This window comes from Zeugodacus cucurbitae, chromosome 3, assembly GCF_028554725.1.
Source record: "Zeugodacus cucurbitae isolate PBARC_wt_2022May chromosome 3, idZeuCucr1.2, whole genome shotgun sequence".
NCBI lineage: Eukaryota > Metazoa > Arthropoda > Insecta > Diptera > Tephritidae > Zeugodacus > Zeugodacus cucurbitae.
The window spans coordinates 6,506,729-6,526,736 of NC_071668.1; the positions used below are offsets into that span (position 1 = coordinate 6,506,729).

Consider the following 20,008-nt stretch of genomic DNA (forward strand, 5'->3'; position numbering starts at 1 on the left):
CATACAAACTGAACGATCGGAATCAAGGGCTTGTATGGCAAATTTTCGCATTTGACGTGGTATCTTCACGAAATTCGACATGGATTACTGCTTAAGGTAATAATAAAATCTCCGAAAAAATTGTTCAGATTGGTTAACTATATAACCTTAATGTTTCTAGCAAACAACCCGGCTAAAAAGAATTAGTAAAATGTTTTCTTTTTTTTACTTTCTTTTTCTTACGTCTTTAGATTTGCTTAAACACATAGTTACTAAAAGAAATGCACCAGTGAAGGGTATATTAGCTTCGGTACAGCCGAAGTTAACGTATTTTCTTGTTTTTAAATATGTTTATTTTCATTGTTAAAATTTTTTTTGAAATTTTCAAGAAACTTTAACATTTAAAAGTAAAAAAATACTTTAATATTTTGTATGAAAAATTTCGTACTCGTAAAATGCTCTATTTTTGAAAATAAATAATATTTCAAAATTTTAAAGCAATTATTCCATTTAAAATTTTCAATCAGGTGGCATCTACTTCGATTAAATTTTTTTCTAAAATAATATATGCTTGTAAGTGTTTCCAAAAATTGTTAATATTACTTAGTATTTAATGATTCCTGTATAGTTTTCAATAACAAATATATAGGGTTGCCACTTATTTAAAAAACATTTTGGTAAAAATATTGAATATGCAAACAACATATATACGTACATATGTATGTATATATAAATAAAAGAGAAAAACCATGCAGTTGTCAATAGGGGTTGCCACCTATTAACGAAAGTTTATCTAAATAGTCCTTATAATATGGATGAATTCTGTGAATATGAATTTTAAAACAGAGAGAGACTAAATGTCGCTTAAATTTGAAAATATTTTTAAGAAGAGATGCCATTTTTCTATTTTTTTAACCCATTACAAATGCAAAATAAATGCAATTTTGCAATAAAACCATTAAGCTAATCAAATTTGTGAGAGAACTCGTTGGTGATATTTTTTGAAATAATTAGCATTTAATTAATAAATTTTATTCATAGAATCTGGCATAGCTTGAGTATGTATCACTGTTATACATACACAGATATTTTTTCCAATACCACAAAATTTTCCTTTATATATATTTTAAAAATAATTTATAGGTGGCAACCCTCTTCCAACTATATTCAAAATTATAAATGTAGCTAGTACATATTGTCACAAGTCACATTTTATCGCATGTTTTAAATTTTAATATTCGAACAATTTGGCAACTCTGTGAAGTAAATTTGTAAATAAAATTTAAAAAGATATAAACATAAATATGCTTTATATAAAAATTATTTATTCGTGATTGAAATATTTATAACTATACAATATACGATAATAGCAAACATTTATTCATACAAAAATTAACAGAAATTTAATATAAAATAGTATACTCGTATAAGTATGTATATGACTAAGTTCGGTTGGCAAGCATTGATTCCATAAACAAGTATCACAATTAGAAAGATCTCATTTCACATTACAGCTTATAAGTCCTTACTCTCGCTCTCGCTTAAACTCTCTCCTGCCTCACTACTCCTCGCTCTGCCAGTCGCGACCCAAAGCAAATGGCGCGTCAGTTCTCGTCTTCACATAGAATATACCGCTCTTCTGTTGTGCAGGCTCACCGCCCATACGATACTCATCCTCCGATGACATCTCTTTATTGCACTGCCACTCCGGCTCACGACGTTCACAGCGCGTGCCCCAGAAACCCGCATCGGTTATAATGGACTCGGCAAACATTTTGTAGGCGCGTATGTGTGAGCAACCCACGTAGTAGCAGCGCCCTTGGTATAAACCATAATTCGGATAGAATGTGGCATTGCCGGTGGGTTCGCGGAAACCTAAATTACCGCTGGTCTGTATGGATTCGACATATTTGGCATCTGACGGATCGATACGAAACTCTGCGCTACGATGCCTGAACTTAGGGCCCGCAGGATCCAGAGCAAAGATGGTGTTGTAGCGCGCAGGTTTAATGATTTTACCAGCAGCGCCGGCGATTTGTGCACCCAACGAGTGACCGATCAGATACATATCATCGTATCTTGCATCAACGGTGCTCTGCAGGTGCTGTGTGAATCGTGCCACCTGTGCGCCAAAGCCTTCAATCAACTTGACGACCGCGAAATAATTGACATTTGTGGCGCTGGCGCTCCAATCGACGATAATCACATTGTAATCGCCGCGTTTAAGGTAGGCATTCTTGACGTCGCGATTGAAAGAGCCGCGCGACTGACTCATCCAGCCGTGTATGATGATGCTGTTGGGGGTAAAAGTAAAAACCGGTTAGGTTATTGTTTAGTTAAAGGGGCGCGCCTGCTATTTAAATATTAATATATACGTACCGCGTTGGCTGCCTGGGATTGAAGCCGGCACGCAATATATCTTCGCGCTTATCACTTATGCTCAATTCATGCCCACATTCGGGGAAGTCCCGCTTGAAGAGATAGAAATTCATATTCAAGTTAGACATACCGAAAGGATTCAGATGACTCATGAATTTCTTCAAAAACGACAAATCAAAGTATTTCCGAAAGCCACGTGGCTCGCGCAAATCATTATCACATTTATGCCACACACAGAACTCATCATCATCGCTTTCGTCCTCAAGTTCTTCATTCATGTCGTAGTCATCATCCATATCGTAGTCTTCATTCATTTTGGAGTCTTCATCAACATTTCGCTGCTGGCGCTCTTTGTAGGCCTCCAATTTGATATAGCTGAGCACATTGGAAGCGATATCATCGTTATCGTCGACGATTTGCATTTCGCGCATTGGCGCTAGATTCGCAGCATTGGCTGTGGGGTATCAAGTGATATAGTTAGTTAAGCAGACATTAATTTTTTATGTTTGTGAGATCTTTATATAATTCCCGTGATATTTTAACGTGAAATGTAGGTAGCAGGAAACTTCCATGATGCAATGTGATGTGCTGAAGTTATGTCTCATATTTATGAAAAGTTCTGATGTGATGTGCCATATTATCAAAATAGTAAGACTTATTGAGTTGATATGAGATTTGATTTAAGGAAATTTGCATTAAAAATATTAGCGGAGAAGTTACGATGTGATGTGTTATATTAAGAAGTGACATCACGTTCTGATATACATATGATGTGATATCATGTGATATGATGTAATGTAAAATTGTATATTATCTTCTCTTCTTATTTTCATAACTCTAAAAAAAACTTTTTTAAGACGGTGTGATGTAATATGATCAAATATCATGTGATCTAAAATGCCTTGATGCGATATCATATGATGTGATGTAACAATATTATGTATAAAAACACGGTTTTTTGCTGTTCTTAATTATTAAATAATGTAGTGCAAGGTAATGTAGCCTACTGCCAAGATGATATATTATTTGGATTTCCATAGCACAAGTGATGTGATGTAACATGATGTCATACGATAGCATTAGTTGTTATGTACTTGATGTATGTACATGTGATGTGATTTAACGAAATTTTATCTCTTATTATCTCTAAAAACTTTAAATATGCTGTGTTATGCATGTTTTAGGGCGATGTGATTTGTATGGTCTAACATTTGACCTGAATTACTATGATGCGATATCATATGAAGTAATGGAACGATATTATTAAAATTGAAATCGTTACTTTTTTTAACTAATTAGTAAATAATGATGTGATGAGTAGCGTAAAGCGATCGTATAATATTATTTGGGTTTCCCCGCCACAGGTGATGTGATACGACGTCATACAATATCATGACTTGTATTCCACATCAAACGATGATTTTTTTTCTGAACTTGTATGGTTTATTAAGTAGTTTTAAGAATTGTTCGCTTTTATTTCGGGAATTGTTTTAAATTTTTTCATAAATATTTCTCATTTTTAAAAATATAACAATAATTGTTCTACATATGTTTAACAAAATTTAAATTTTTAATTAAATTAATTTTTTTTTATATTTATACTAGTTTTTATATTATATAACTGAATTTATATTACTACCATTTAAATAACATTAAACGCTTTATTCTACTTATTCTTCAATTAAAATCGACCTTGAAGTATAGCAATTCGTCTAAATGAAGTCATTCACTTACCACATTTGCTTGCCGTAAACGCCAACAAAGCCAGCAATAACAAAAACAAGTTCATAGCTTTGCGATTACACCACATTTTAGCAAAAACAAAAAGTATTGCTAAATAATTAATGCGAAAAATCTAATTCGACGATCCGAACTCCTTTCTCAGTCGCCTCAGTAGCGCAGCAGTTACAACTCAACCGTTAATTTAATACTAAGTTGAAATTACAACAAATTAGTTCGCTTCGATAGACTGAGTTTTAATTTAATTTTTATCTTATTTCGATTCTATTATTTTTTCGATTTTATTTAATTTTTCGATTTTATTTAATTTTTCGATTTTTTTCGTTATTATTTTATTCAACAGCTACAATCGTGCCACAGGCTCGCTGTGTGCGTGTTTGTGCAAGCTGTTTGCGCGAACAATTCAATCGTAAAGCACTGCAAAAACAATCACAATCACAACAACAATAACAATAACGCGGATATAATTTTAACACAACCAAAGCATCAATGGCCAACAACAATAATTGTTCTGCACAAGCTTTGTTCTCGCCTGCTATCGCGCGGGTTCTTAGTGTTTATTCGGTCGGTCGGTCTGTTTGTTTGTTGATCACAGCAGCAGCTGCTATTGAACTCTGTTAGCCGGCATCCACGCGCGCAGCACTTTTATACAATACAACCTGCCGCCGGTCGTTGGGTGCGAATAGAGGACGAGCGCTTCGCCTCAGTGTGTGAGTGTGTGTCTCACATGTGCCTCTGTGTTAGTTTAACGATTGTTGTTTTTATTTTCATGTGTTTTTTGTTTTTGTTGTGTTGTAACAGCGATTTGTTCCCGCTCGCCAATAACACAAGTTCAAGTTGCTGCCTCGTTTGTCCGTTTGTCGTTCGGGGTCTATCGCGTGCTGCGTCCTGTGGATCGCGAGGGGGGATGCACGGGTTGTTGTCCGTGGACAATGCATTGCTCAGTCAATTGGCGCGGAGTATACAGATTAAAGCTTTTCAATTAGTATGGAATTCCAGTGTCATTGGTGTTTTACTGCGAAAATGCAGGCGAGCGTACATATATTTATGTATGAGAGTGTGTATATACCATATATGGGTGCCTGTATAAAAGTGTGAATACATAAGTTATGCATGCATAATGCGTGTGGCTTTCGCATGTCAGCGGGGTTTATGAGATTGTTGTGCCGCAGATAAGCCTTTATAAAAGAATTGGTATGGAATTATGCTTTCGATCCAAAAATATAGCTTATATCCAAAATAAATGATTTACCATGGTAGACAAATTATACTGGCTATATGCCCGGTGATTTCAAACGGTATATAACCGAGAGCGACAGATGTAGCAATTTATATATCCATCGCTCCACATCTATAGCTCCATTCCCCACTCTGTTCACACGCCATGGAAGGGAGTACTCGACTGCAAATTCAAATATCTCGCTAAAAATGAATTTCAACATTATTTTTAATCCAAATATAGAATATTTTTTTTCAACCCAACCGACGTTAATTTACTCTACTAGCGTTTGATGGTACAACTGTCATATGCCATCATTTAAATATGACTTGATATATTAGAATTTACAATTATGAAGATTTGTTGAAGAGCAATAAAATACGTGACCGATAGGTGGCGCTGTAGTCGCATTATTTCTTAAGAGAGGAAACCGGTAGCAAAACCACAATGCGGTCATGCGCTCGGTATGGAAACAAATTGTAATGGCTGCAAGAAAGAGATTTTCTCACCTCAATGTCAACAGACCAGGAAAAGGTCAAGGCTCTGTGGTCCTCTACCGTTCAAACACTAGCTCTTCAGTGCGTCAACTGCTTAAAATTGTAAATAACAAAATTGCAAAGTAAAAAAAAACTTTATGTGTATCAAACTAAAGCGATCTAGAAGAGCTCATGGTTGAAAATACTGTGATACCTCGACATACGAGTGCCCCAACATACGAGTTTTTCGAGATACGAGCAAGTAATATTTTGCTTTTAGTTACGAGCGAAATTCGAGATACGAGTACGGTTCCGTTCGGTTCGGTTCGGTAGAAAACGTGGAAAAAAACATCCAGAAAAAGTTGCAACAGGTCGTGCATCTGACCTTTTTAATGACACTTGCCTAACTCATTTCGGGAACATTCTCAGAGGGAGGACGAAACAAACCTCCTTGGACATGTTTTTTTCTAAACGGCCGACAGGTGAGAGCGAGAAAAATGTAGCGAAAAAGGTAAAGACCAGTAAGGATATCTAATTTATTTCATTACATTCTCTTTTTTGGTTTTGTGTAATAAATATTTGAAATTTATAAATACGTTTTTATTATTCAAAACCACATAACAAAAATAACTGGGGTGACATTTTGGAGATTGGAACGGATTAATGGTAGTTCAATTGTTTTGTATGGGGAAATTTGCTTCGAGATACGAGTAATTCAAGATACGAGCAAGGTTGCGGAACGAATTAAACTCGTATGTCAAGGTACCACTGCATTTCAATATATGGAAAGTGCTGCCATGTGTTTAAAAGTAAAATTTATATTAAATAAATAAAATAAATTTAGTATCATATTGTGGATATCAAGCTAACAATCTTAAGTATGCTTTGGGTTGAAAATATTTTTTGGAAGTGTTGTCAACTATTACTTGGCAAGGGCTGCCATATGTTTAAAAATAAAAACAATAAAAAAATTAAAATTAAAAATAAATTTACAAAAATGTATAAAGTATGAGATTGTGAATATCAAGCTAAATAATTTTAAGTAACAAGTTAAGTTAGAGAAAAAATGTTTTGCCCGGTTGCCATATGTTAGTTGCCATATGTTAAAAATTTTATGCTTAATTAAATTTATCAAATAAATGAAATATTACTACATGAATATCAAGTTTAAGATGGCTTATAGTTGACAAAAAATTGTAATAGGGTTGCCATTTATTTCAAATAAAGAATATTTTTTATTGAATTTTCAAAAAAGTTAAATGTTAAAATTATGATATAAATCTAAAGAGGTTTAAAAAGCTTATAATTAAAAATATTTTAGCAGGGTAGCCACTTATTCGAAAAATAAAAATTTATAAAAATAAATTTAGGGAATTTTTAAAACTTTTACGCACAGGCAATGAAATATTTTTAATAAAATCAGCAATTTTTCGAGTTCAATTATTTTTTTATTATTGTATTAATGTATAGGTACGCTTAGAATCGACATATTTTAAGAACCCGTTTTGTGCGCTCAATTCAAACAAGTTCAATTTCCGTTTGCCACATTTTTCTAGAGTTCCGCAAATTTAATGCATAGCTCTTTCTAAGCTAATTTTATTTTTATTATTTTAATATGTTTTGGGAGCAACGGGTTTCATAGCAAATTTTTTTATTATTTTTATTAACAAATATATGCATACATATGTATTTAGGTATGCATTACTCGCGAGTTTTATGTATGTTGAGCGAAAAAAAAAAAACGAAAAATTAAGCACTCAGTTGGACGTCAGCAGCAAATCGCAAAATGAATGAGTGAATGTGTCAGTACCCGAATCGGTGCATTCATGGGATTCCCACGCGTGCCATTTATTCCTGTTTTAATTTTTCTTGCTTGCTTTACATGGTTTTGTACTTTTTGAATGCTTTCAATTGCGGCTGGAAAAACTATGCATAAAAGCAAAATAAATAAAAAAAAAAATAAAAAAATTATAAGCTTACATGATAAAAACATAACGGCACACATGCTTACATACATACACACAACTGTGCAGATATGCATAAAAAGTGCACTAAAGCCTCAAAATCACAATCGCATGCGCTTACTCATATACATATGTATATAAATATATATGCATATCAGCCCGCTCGCTTGAATGCGAATTAAAATGTGTGTGTGTGTGTGAATAGCTGCGGCGATGCTTTGCCTGCTAACGCGCATATTTATCTGCAATTTCGGCATGAATGCGAAACCCAAACTTAAAACGCGGAATGCGGGAATTACACGCTCTCCTTAATAATCATCGACATTGCATTGCGCTTTTTATTTAATTTGATTTGATTTTATTTCATTGCCTTTTTTTTGATTTTTTTTACTTAAGCTGTGCTTTTTCGGCTTTTACACATGCAAGTTTCCTGCCAAACGCGTCTGTCGCTACGCAAGTAGACGCATTCATTCATTCACCAATTCTTTGGGGAAATGTAGTTAGTGGCTGCATGAGAAGTGGTTAGTGAGTAATTTGCAATGACGTAGCAGTGTTTTTTGTTCGGTTTTCTCCCCAAGTATGCTGGCCATGTTGGCGTATAGATTCCAATTAAAACGCCTCAATTAGCAATATTCAACTTGCAGCTGCATTTAATATCAGTTTTTTATATTTTTTTATTGCTCTCCAGCGTGTTAGTTGGCGTGTAATGACACGCTTAGCGTTGAAACGCTTATGTAACGGTTTAGTTTTTACTAATATGTCACATTACAGTTAAATGCTTTGATTTCACTAATAATGTCTGTTATTGTGAATTGATTGTTAGTGTGAATACTGCGCAGCGTTCAGTATTATAGCATTGGGGAAGTCTTTAGCAACATCAATGTGTTATGGAAATCAGTCGGTTTTTTTATGATGATTCTAGTTTATTGTAGAATAATACGAACTGCTCCGTAATAACTAAGAATTAGATGAAAATCAATGGGAATTATTTTTGTTCCAGATTTATAGGCTCTGAAACCCTTTGCGCTATTGCGTAGGACGAGTACAGCTTTGGTATTTGAAAGATGCTAGTTGGGGTTTATAGTTTACCATATTTCTGGGAATTATTTCTTCTATTAGTAACTCTATAGAAACACTAGTTGCTAAAATAGTTCGCATCTAACATATGTAGCTAGTCTATAGTCCCCCATGAAAGCCCCATAAAAGTGTTTTTCAACATACTGCAAACCAGATTTTAGTTAGAAGTATTATGCGCTGTACTCACTACGTCAAATTTACTGACAGTTGCAGTCAAACTAATGACAACCGATGTTATTGTATTGCTTTGACAATTTAATTTATTACAATAATTCTGGAGTTAAATTAAAAACTTATCTTTTCAAATACAAACGATTCGAAATATCATTCGACAGGATTGAATTTGACATAAAGTAAACCACACATAAGTACTGAAAGCTCAGGGTTTGGACAGTTCGTTTGTCAACATTTTTTGTTTGGTCAAAAACAATACTGAAACTGTGCCACAGCCTCCATATTCACCAAACAAAACTCCAAGTGACCTTTTCCAATTTCAACAAAATAAAGTGAACCTTAAAAGGACGTCATGTTACAAGCATACAAAAAATCGCTGAAAGAACCGAATGATATACCAAAAATTGAGTTTGAGAAGTGTTTCTACGTTTGGCAGAAGCGCTGGCGCTGGTATAATAAATGGGGGCTTTTTTTCAATGCGATAACATAAATAAATATTTTTTCCAAAAAACGGAAATTCCCGTTATTTTTTGAACACACCTCGTCTAATATATAGACGACCGCAATATATGGAAATTTATTTTCTTAAGGGGTTACATGGGTTTCGTAGGTTCAAAAAATCGATTTTGTTTTTGTTTGCTGAATAATTTCTACAACATCTCAAGAATATTATCGTAAATTTTCAAGTCGATCCGAATAATAGTTTTGGAGATACCGCCTTTGGAAGGTGTGCGCTCCAAGTCAAGTACTATTGTTACTCAAAACTTTAAACGAGTTTTTCTCGGAACCGTGTCGTCAAAGTGGACTGTCAAATGTTATCGAAAACTACTCAACCGATCTTGATGAAATTTTGCACAGGTGTCCGAGATACAATTTATTCGTGCTTGAACGAACGTTGTTTTTTTCAATTACAATTATTACAAAAAAAAAAAGGGTCGGCTTTAGTATACCGTCCCACGATTTCGGGGTTAAAATGGATATGGGCGGATAGAGGAGGATCTCCAGATCACGAATATATATAATTATTGCCGCCGCAAACTTATAGTTTCTGAGTTATTTGCAATTTAAGATTTAAAATTAATAATTTTTAACTCGTTATTTCTCACTGTATATTGAATTTTCCACATATATTTTGCACTTTAAATATATTTACACTTCACACATTTGTTTATAAATATTTATTTTTAACCAATTATATTAAAATATGCTGTAAATAAGCATTTTACTTTTTGCACAATTTTGTTTATTTTTACAATAAAAAAGGGTTGCATTCTGACACAAAATAGGTGTTACCATATCACATATTTTGTAAACGAATTATAAGAATCACAATAATGAAAAAGAAAGATTATATCCCAAATACAATAAACATAATGCATGTAATGTGTAATGTAAATTATTTTATTATTTCCCATATTTTGATAATATCCGGTGTTGGTTCGACCAGGGTTATTTTTATGAAGCGCGGCCAAAGGCCGCCAGTGCAGAAAGTAGTTGTACGCGAAAAAACTTTCCATTTCCCTCTCTTTGATAACTCCCGGTGTTGGCTCGACCAGGGTTATTTTTTTGAAGCGCGGCCGAAGGCCGCCTCTGCAGAAAGTAGTTCTACGCGGAAGAACTTGTTATTCCACCTCTTTGATAACTCCCGGTGTTGGCTTGACCAGGGTTATTTTTTTGAAGCGCGGCCGAAGGCCGCCTCTGCAGAAAGTAGTTCTACGCGGAAGAACTTGTTATTCCACCTCTTTGATAACTCCCGGTGTTGGCTTGACCAGGGTTATTTTTTTGAAGCGCGGCCGAAGGCCGCCTCTGCAGAAAGTAGTTCTACGCGGAAGAACTTGTTATTCCACCTCTTTGATAACTCCCGGTGTTGGCTTGACCAGGGTTATTTTTTTGAAGCGCGGCCGAAGGCCGCCTCTGCAGAAAGTAGTTCTACGCGGAAGAACTTGTTATTCCACCTCTTTGATAACTCCCGGTGTTGGCTTGACCAGGGTTATTTTTTTGAAGCGCGGCCGAAGGCCGCCTCTGCAGAAAGTAGTTCTATGCGGAAGAACTTGTTATTCCACCTCTTTGATAACTCCCGGTATTGGCTCGATCAGGGTTATTTTTTTGAAGCAGAAAGTAGTTGTACGCGAAAAAACTTTCCATTTCCCTCTCTTTGATAACTCCCGGTGTTGGCTCGACCAGGGTTATTTTTTTGAAGCGCGGCCGAAGGTCGCCTCTGCAGAAAGTAGTTCTACGCGGAAGAACTTGTTATTCCACCTCTTTGATAACTCCCGGTGTTGGCTCGACCAGGGTTATTTTTTTGAAGCGCGGCCGAAGGCCGCCTCTGCAGAAAGTAGTTCTACGCGGAAGAACTTGTTATTCCACCTCTTTGATAATCCCCGGTGTTGGCTCGACCAGGGTTATTTTTTTGAAGCACTTATAAATTTTGAAACCTTGGTATTTTTTTGTAGTTAGAATGTTTACTTAATAACTATTTATTGGGTATTTGTTTTCTTCATTTTGGGAATTTTATTCATTTTGATTATTTTTAATCGATGCATGTGGCAACACTTATGTTCTGTCATCTTGCAACCGTTTTGTTATTTTACAAATAAACAGAATTCTGCATAAAATTAAATGTTTATTTACAGCAAATTTTGATATAATTTGTTAAAAATAAATATGTAGAAACAAATTAATTAAGTGTAAATATATTTAAAGTGCAAAATATATGTGAACAATTCAATATACAGTGAGAAATAGCGTGTTGAAAATTGTTAATTTTAAATCTTAAATTGCAAATAACTCAGAAACTATAAGTTTGCGGCGGCAATAATTATATATATTCGTGATCTGGAGATCCCCCTCTATCCGCCCATATCTATTTTAACCCCGAAATCGTGGGACGGTATACTAAAGTTTTCCCAAAAAAAAAAAACAAAATGTCAAGCAAATATGTCCAAAATTGTTATTTTTTTGGAAAAATGTCTGCCAAAATTCTAAATTTTACTTTTTATACTCTCGCAACAAAGTTGCTACAGGAGTGTTATAGTTTGTCCACATAACGGTTGGTTGTAAGTCCTAAAACTAAACGAGTTAGATATAGGGTTATATACATATATCAAAATGATCAGGGTTAAGAGATGAATTCAAATCCGAATGTCTGTCCGTCCGTCCGTCTGTGCAAGCTACTCAAATTACAGCTTAAATTTAAGATATTTTTAAATTAAGATATTTTGAAGAAACTTGGCACACTTATTTCTTGGCACCATAGGAAGGTTGCTTTCGAACGGACCACTGCCACGCCCACAAAATGGCGAAAACCGAAAACACATAAAGTGCCATAACTAAGCCATAAATAAAGCTATGGAAATAAAATTTGGTATGAAGGATCGCACTATAAAGGGGCATATTTGGATGTAATAGGTTTTTTGTACATGTCTCGGAAACCAATAGAGCCCAACCCAACTTTCTGCAGTCGTTTTTTTTAGCCACTTCTTAATACAGTCCAAAAATAAAAGTAATCGGATAATAACCACGCCCATCTCCCATATAAAGGTTAGGTTGAAAATTACTAAAAGTGGGTTAACTCACTAACAAAAAACGTCAGAAACACTAAATTCCACATAAGAAATGGCAGATGGAAGCTGCACTCAGATTTTTTTACAAAATGGAAAATGGGCGTGGCGTCGCCCACTTATGGGTCAAAAACCATATCTCAGGAACTGCTCGACCGATTTCAATGAAACTTGGTTTGTAATAGTTTCCTTACATCCCAATGATATGTTGTGAAAATAGGCCAAATCGCTTCACAACCACGCCTACTTCCTATATACCAGAACTTTGAAGACGATCTGAATCGTTTACTTTACAATATATAAAGTAAGCACTAGTGAAGATATCGGTGCAGAACTTTGCACAAATACAATGTTTATAGTGTGGCAGCCCCATTCTAAAAATCGCCGAAATCGGACCATAGGTTTTTAAGGCCCCATATATCGAACACCAGGACCTCGATGCTTCTAACCTAATATTATGGTTTCCAAATTTTAATGGACTTTATACAATATATATGACGAATATGTGGGTCAAATTGTGTATTATATAATATAAATAAAGTTAAATAAATAAATTACGAGAGTATAAAATGCTCGGTTACACCCGAAATTAGCCCTTCCTTACATGTTTGTCTTTCCTTCGTTCAAGCAGGAGTTTATTGTCTTACCTAAATCACTTATTTTGGTTTTTTTCATTTTGGATGATCCTGTCAGGTGTTATGCTGACAACGCGGACGCACCTTTTTTCCGAGGGGTCACCGGAAATGAGGTCACAATGGAGAATTTTAAATTTTTTTTGTGAAATTTATTCTTTAAATATGTATCTATAAGACAGTTAAAAGTTTGAATTAAATAAATATTTTTTTACTTAGAAAAAAAATATTGAAAATATGCCTTTTTTACCCGACAAAACCTATAGGGATTACAAAGTTTGAAATATGAGAATCTAAAGAAATAATATACATTTTATGATAAGAATCGACTTGTTATTGTAATTCAATCAGTACTGTACTATGTATTTGTACTTGCTTACAAACTTACTGGCAACTCTGTCAGCACAAGGAAGTCTTAAATGTTTCGTAAATTTCTTCCTGAAGTTGATATGAATTGCAATAAGAGAAAATTAAATTAAATTATGTAAAATATAAGTAGAATTTATAAAAATTTATAAAACAACAACAAACAAACGATAACCAATTTCATACACTTATATACCAACAGGAGGTTAGCGACCGATCGGTGGCACACTTTTTGTGATATTTCACAACAACCAGGAAGTTTTAACATATTAAACATTCCTTTTATGTTGATAAAATAACTTAAGTACAGAAAGTGTTGATGATAATATAAACAAAGCTGCTGGGAACACGGCGTGAGTTTGTGGAAATCATAAAGAATTACGGGTTCTACTGAAAGATCCCCTGGACAAGTTTTTGAAAACAAATTTCATAAAATATTATACGAAAAGTGGATGGCAGCTCAAGTTTCACTCTGATTTTCGCACTTTATGATATTCACTTGTGCCCTTTCTCACTGTTCTATATAGTGGAAAGAGTTCTCACTCACCTTTCGGTTGCAGAAAATAACTCACATGACAATCCCCTTATCATTAATAGCAATAAAATGTTGCCAATAATTGCATTACATTGTATGTATATTAGCCATGTCGTGGCATTTGCAGGCAGCCGCGCACGTAACGCGAAAAGGCGCAACTTAATTAACTCATTACAAATCTGACTAATTGACATTGATTTGTTGCGCGCATTTGAAGTGCAACATTTTCGGTGGCCGCAAACACACTTGCGCCCAATCACATATGTAAATAATTAACTAAATGTGTTCTCATTCATACAGACATGTATATGTATGTACAAATATTAAAATGCGATTATTAGATAGCAAGCCATTTATATTATTGTTGCAATTAAATGTAGTGCTTTCGAAATAATTAAATTTGAAATTAAGCTGATTGAATTTGCAGCAATACACCTAATTGTTTGCTCTACTCTACCATGCTACTGAACATACTCGTACACACTTATGTGCTGGCATTTAGTTGAAATATATTTGTGTATTTAATTTCATTTGTATTTGTTGTTGTTTGTAAACCAAGAGACACGATATCAGAATTACTCTACACTACATGATGTTCTAATATTAGTCTCGACATAATTTTGTGGAATAATACTGAACATTTGGACTGATATTAAAAAAAATCGATGATGAAAAAACATATTTAATTTCTCGAAATTCGGCCGATTACTGACAAAGTTGATATGAGTGTGGAGGGTACTCAGGCGTATATAGATAATGGAGAAGGCATCTCGTTTGATCTCATTGAACTCCAGTTAGATTGAGTATTGGATCGATATTTAAGAGACTTATTCGAAGATGATAACGATCTTTAGCATTTAGAATTATTTTCAATTACATATAGAGTAAATATATAGAATAATATATATAATATGTGGCTGGCCCAGAAAGGGTTCTTCCTTAACTATTCCTTTATAAAAGGGAGCTTCAAGCAGAGGAACCATACGCAAACTATATATTAGGTTATCAAATATCTTCGCTTTTTTCTTTTGAATTTCGCGGCTATGTATAAAGCGCTACAATATTATACATCTTTGAAAGGTCTTGACATAACCTACAAAACGACGCTATGCATGATTAGTTTGGATATTGAGTTCAACAGTTATAGACGTGTAAATATAGAGTTCACTAACGCCGAAATTCGCGTCGTCCTTCGGTGTTTTGGGGGATGGTACTCTATCACTTCGAACTGAGGAGGAATGGTTTCGATGATTCAGAGCGGCGACACCATGGATAAGCTAGCCGGCGGAAGACCTGTGATGACGAATACCGATCAGATCATAGATCGGAGATGGGAGTTAGTTACCAAATTTTAAACCATCTGGCATCGCCAAGGAGATGGGAGTTAGTCACCAAATCATTTTAAACCATCTGCAGAAGGCTGGATCACATATGACAACGTCAAGCGAAAACGGTCGTGGTCGAGGGCCGGTGAATTGTCCCAAACAGTGGCCAAGCCGGGATTGACGGCCAGGAAGGTTTTGCTGTGTGTTTGGTGGGATTAGTAGGGAATCATGCACTATACCATCTACTGCAATCGATCGACCAAAAGCGTCCAGAATTGGCAAACAGGAAAGGACAACGCCACAGCACACACTTCGTTGATGATTCGTCAGCAGCTACGGGAGCTCGGATAGGAGGTTTTATCGCATCCACCATATAGCCCGGACATAGCGCCAAGTGATTACCACCTGTTCTTGTGCATAGCGAACGCCCTTGGTGGTGTAAAGTTGAACTCAAAAGAGGCTTGTGAAAATTGGCTATCCGAGTTCTTCGCAAATAAAGAGGATGGTATTATGAAGTTGTCGTCTAAATGGAAATATATTATCGAACGAAACGGCGCATATTTGAACTAAATTCGATCACACTAACATTTTTTATAAAGCATTGAATAAAGAGCAAAAAAGCGGAGGGAAATACTTGACAACCTAATTATATATAATGGGCTTTAACTCTGAAAACAGTTAGAAAGCACATACTGAGAACAGCGAGTTTCACAATGGAGGAATAAATTATATGGTCTACGAATTATTGAATGAAGATTTCAAATCTGGTTACATAACGGGTTTTTCGCTTTTAGTGACTCCATAACTTTCATAAAAATTTCAGATCTTGATGCTCAAATGGATATACAGTTGAACTTCCCTAACTCGAATCGCCATATTCCACAAAAAAAAAATTTAAAAAAGTTTGAGAGACTTCCGAGTTAAGGAAGATAATTTTTATGAAACTTAACTTTTATTGTCAATTCAAGAGTTTTATATAGAACCTCGAGTTATGAAAATTCAACTGTATTTAATACCCTTTATGTCACTTCTTATGTCTTCATAACAAGCTTTCGGTTTCGTTCGAAACCTGTCAGTCCCCACTTGTTATATTTTTGTACTGCTCTGCCTAATAACTGTCCTAATTATTATCAGTTCTAAAATAATATAAACAACTAATTGTTGTTGCTTTATATTTATATATTTACAAGCATACATTTACAAACACGTTTCGCATACACATTTGCTATCGACACCCACACAAACAACATCCACACATATCACATATGTATCTAACAAAAACTAGCTCTGTACTTGTTCACTCCAAGTGTGTGTGTGTGTGTGTGTTTTTTGCTGGATGTTACAAGTGTTGTAATTATGTTGGTATTCGTTGTAATTACAAACTCATTTTTGTTGTTATCTTGTCAGTTTAGCAATTACATGTGTACAGTACAAATGCGTGCGCCATATAAATTCCACACATATAAACACTTCGCACGCACACTTATAAACACACACACACAAATGCCTGTGTGCAGCGCAGGAAACGTGAATTTGTCGTCCTCTGGGACGCTTATCTCTGGCTGTAGCGGCTGAATTTAAAAAACATTCTACTGACATTAAAAGCATTCAAATTAACCGCATTTGTTTAGTATGCAGCTGAGCTGCCTTTAAAAATTAGCACAAATTAATTAGCGGCTGACTTTATCACGATTTTCTACACCAAAACAAAATTTGTTTATTATTATCTAGTATGTGTCGGTTTCATTTAATTATATTTTAAATTAATGCGATATCTGATTTGAAGTAAACAAAAATAAATTTTGGTTTTATTCTAATATGCCTCTAGTATGGTTGGTAATACACTAAATATGAATAGAATCCCAAATTAAGGAGAGTACGAACGAATGCATGGATTTCATCCGAGCAATTGTGGGAAGAAATAAATGAGTTGCGAACATAATACTGAATTCAGATAAAAGTGAAGAACATCATTATAGTCCGCTAGATGGCGCTGTAGTCGAAATATTACCAAAAATCATATTTATGGTGTAATCTGACTAATATTCGAAATATATACTGCCAATATAATATGACTTTATATCAGTTATCATCGAAGGGATATATACTAACTCGAAAGTTTAGTTATGATATCACTATCGTTAGATGGTGTATGAGTTCCAAATCATATTGGTAAAGTTAGGTTAGGTTATATGGCTTTTCCCCAGAGGGCAACACATTTTGACTTTGTGAAGCCAGGATCACCTCCTTGATTAAGTTTTAAAATTCGACAAAGCGCCCTGAACCTACTGCGCTGAGTCATAGCAGTTGTAAATACAAGTATTAAAAGCAGTCACGGTTTAACCAACAAAGGCGTTCACTTCAAGCGCGCATCTTTTATAGTGTCCAAAAAAGAAGTTTTTTTGATCGGAACATATATAAAATAGCAGTAGATTTACTATTTCGGAGTTCAGAAAAGTTACTAACACCTTGGCACTGCCAAAGCCTTTCTGGTCTGTGGTCTGGTGAGCTCCTCACTTTTTAGGAGTATTAGTCGGTCATTATCCAATTAACTACAACATTTTCTTCTTCTGCCTTCTGTCCTACGTCTCGCTTTAATAAGTTAAAAGCTTAGAGACTGCGGATCTCTCACCTTCAGGCATTCAGGTGAACAAGCTAGAATCGTAAAAAATTTCTGTTCAAATTCATAATGAGTTGAAGGCACATTAACACGCTGACTGCCAAGGCCATTTTCTGAAAACTGTCCAAAAATGACATTTTAATTTTTTCTCATTATATTACTAAAAACTCTATTTCCAAATGATGTTTTTTTGATGAGAAAAAAGACCTACGAGTTACCTCGTAGTTGGCGTCTGGGAAAGAACGTTACGAATTATCTCGTAGTAGGTAGGTCCTTTTTTTCCTAAAAAAAAACATCATTTTGGCTTTCTATAGTATTTTGTTTTATAGTTATTAAAAAAATTAGCCTCTGACAAAGCCATGTCGTGTGTGTACCCAAGATAAAAACGCCGAGAAACGCGTTACTTCTGTCCAGCCTGTCCAGAGAAGCCAGCCCTTTGTTTGGAAAATTGTTTTAAAAACTACCACAAACAATAATATATTGCTTTATTTATTGTATTTGAGTTAATTTTTCCATTATATTGAATGAATTTTTGCATAATTTTTTTTTTATAAAAAAAAAAAGGTCACGGAAGCCAAACCCAAATTTTTTTTATTTTCCCAGAAGCCATTTATCGATACTAATACTATTATAATACGGTTTTACTCGTAGCTTCACAAAAAGTGGTAGTTTTAGGTAGTACGAGATAACTCGTAGTTGGCTTCCTGGAAGGGAAATCATACTTACGAGTTATCTCGTAGTTGGCAGTCAACGTGTTAAATCCATCTTCAAGAGTTTTGTGGCATCACAAGGGACTTGTTTTTGTTCTCCAAGTGTAATGCAATGCTAGGAGATTGGTCTTACGACCTAGCCTATCCTAACAACAGTAATCGAGTCAAATCGTATAACATAACAGTCTTCGAGAGAGTTTGGATGAGATGATTCTGGGACATTGTACATCAATAGGACCCGGGAACTTTAATCACCCGGGAGGTAATTTTATCATTAATTATGTCAATCTTAGGGTGTAATCAGGAGAATCCTTTAGAGTTTAAAGGTTTTTAATATAGCGCTAATTGAGGATGGTGAAGGAAGAGAGGGAACATTTGACTGGTTTGCTGTACCGAGTGCGGGAGTGGTTTTTAGCTACATCGAGCTTATGGAACGAGAGAACAAAAGGAAAAGCAAACAAAATAATAATTAAAACCACATTGCGGTGATTTCAGATATTAAATAAAATTGCCAAGTGACCGGAAAAGTATGAGTCTCATTTAAATAACTGAGACGCCATATTGTTTACACCAATGAGACACTTTTCTTCAACAGAAGAGGAAAACAATTGAAAGCATCATGAAGGAATGTCGAATTCTTTCATGCCGCTGCTCAATTTTGAACTTTGGAATGCATTTGCTTTTACCTTCAAGTGCATATTCGTGGTATACATATGCATGGATATGTATGCAAGCCTCAATTGCATATATGCGCGCATATGAAGAGCTCTAAATTTTCAGTTAAACGAAAGCATTTCACATTGCATGCATGTAGCTAGGTATTATTGCTGCGTTGCCATTGCACTTTTGCAGTATTTCACTTAATACGCAGTCACACACAGGCACACATAGAATGTATATATACTCATACATATGCATTATATGGGGTTGTGGGCGATATGAATACCGCATGAATGTTGGAAAAGGCAACGTTTGTAATTAAATTTCAAAGGAACGCAGCAGAGCGGCCTACAAAAGCCGAAGCCCAACTTGTCCATAGGCAGAGTGAAGGCACACTCAAACACACATACAAAGATACACATACACCGAAAAGCAGAAAGCAAAAAAGAGAACGCCAAACCGAGAACAATTGTAATATAAACTGCACCATCGTGTAGTATAAGTGTGGGTAGTACCTCCGAACAAATGTAGGTGTGTTCATATATGTATCTAGGTATGTGTGTTATGCTTTCGTTGGCCGCTTTAATGTTAA

At 35.0% G+C, this 20,008-nt stretch overlaps 2 protein-coding genes across 3 annotated transcripts in view; one reads left to right on the forward strand and one right to left on the reverse strand.

The window, feature by feature from the left end:
• Positions 1–20,008, forward strand: part of LOC105217917 (protein eyes shut) — a 188,010-nt gene that overhangs the window by 14,988 nt on the left and 153,014 nt on the right. The gene's annotated exons all lie outside the window — the stretch shown is intronic.
• Positions 1,283–4,726, reverse strand: LOC105217916 (phospholipase A1). The gene is made up of 3 exons (XM_011193165.3): positions 4,093–4,726; positions 2,359–2,812; positions 1,283–2,273 (listed from the first exon to the last, which is right to left on the reverse strand). Exons 1-3 carry the CDS (start codon positions 4,166–4,168, stop codon positions 1,541–1,543), a joined length of 1,263 nt encoding a protein of 420 aa, XP_011191467.1. The 5' UTR covers positions 4,169–4,726; the 3' UTR covers positions 1,283–1,540.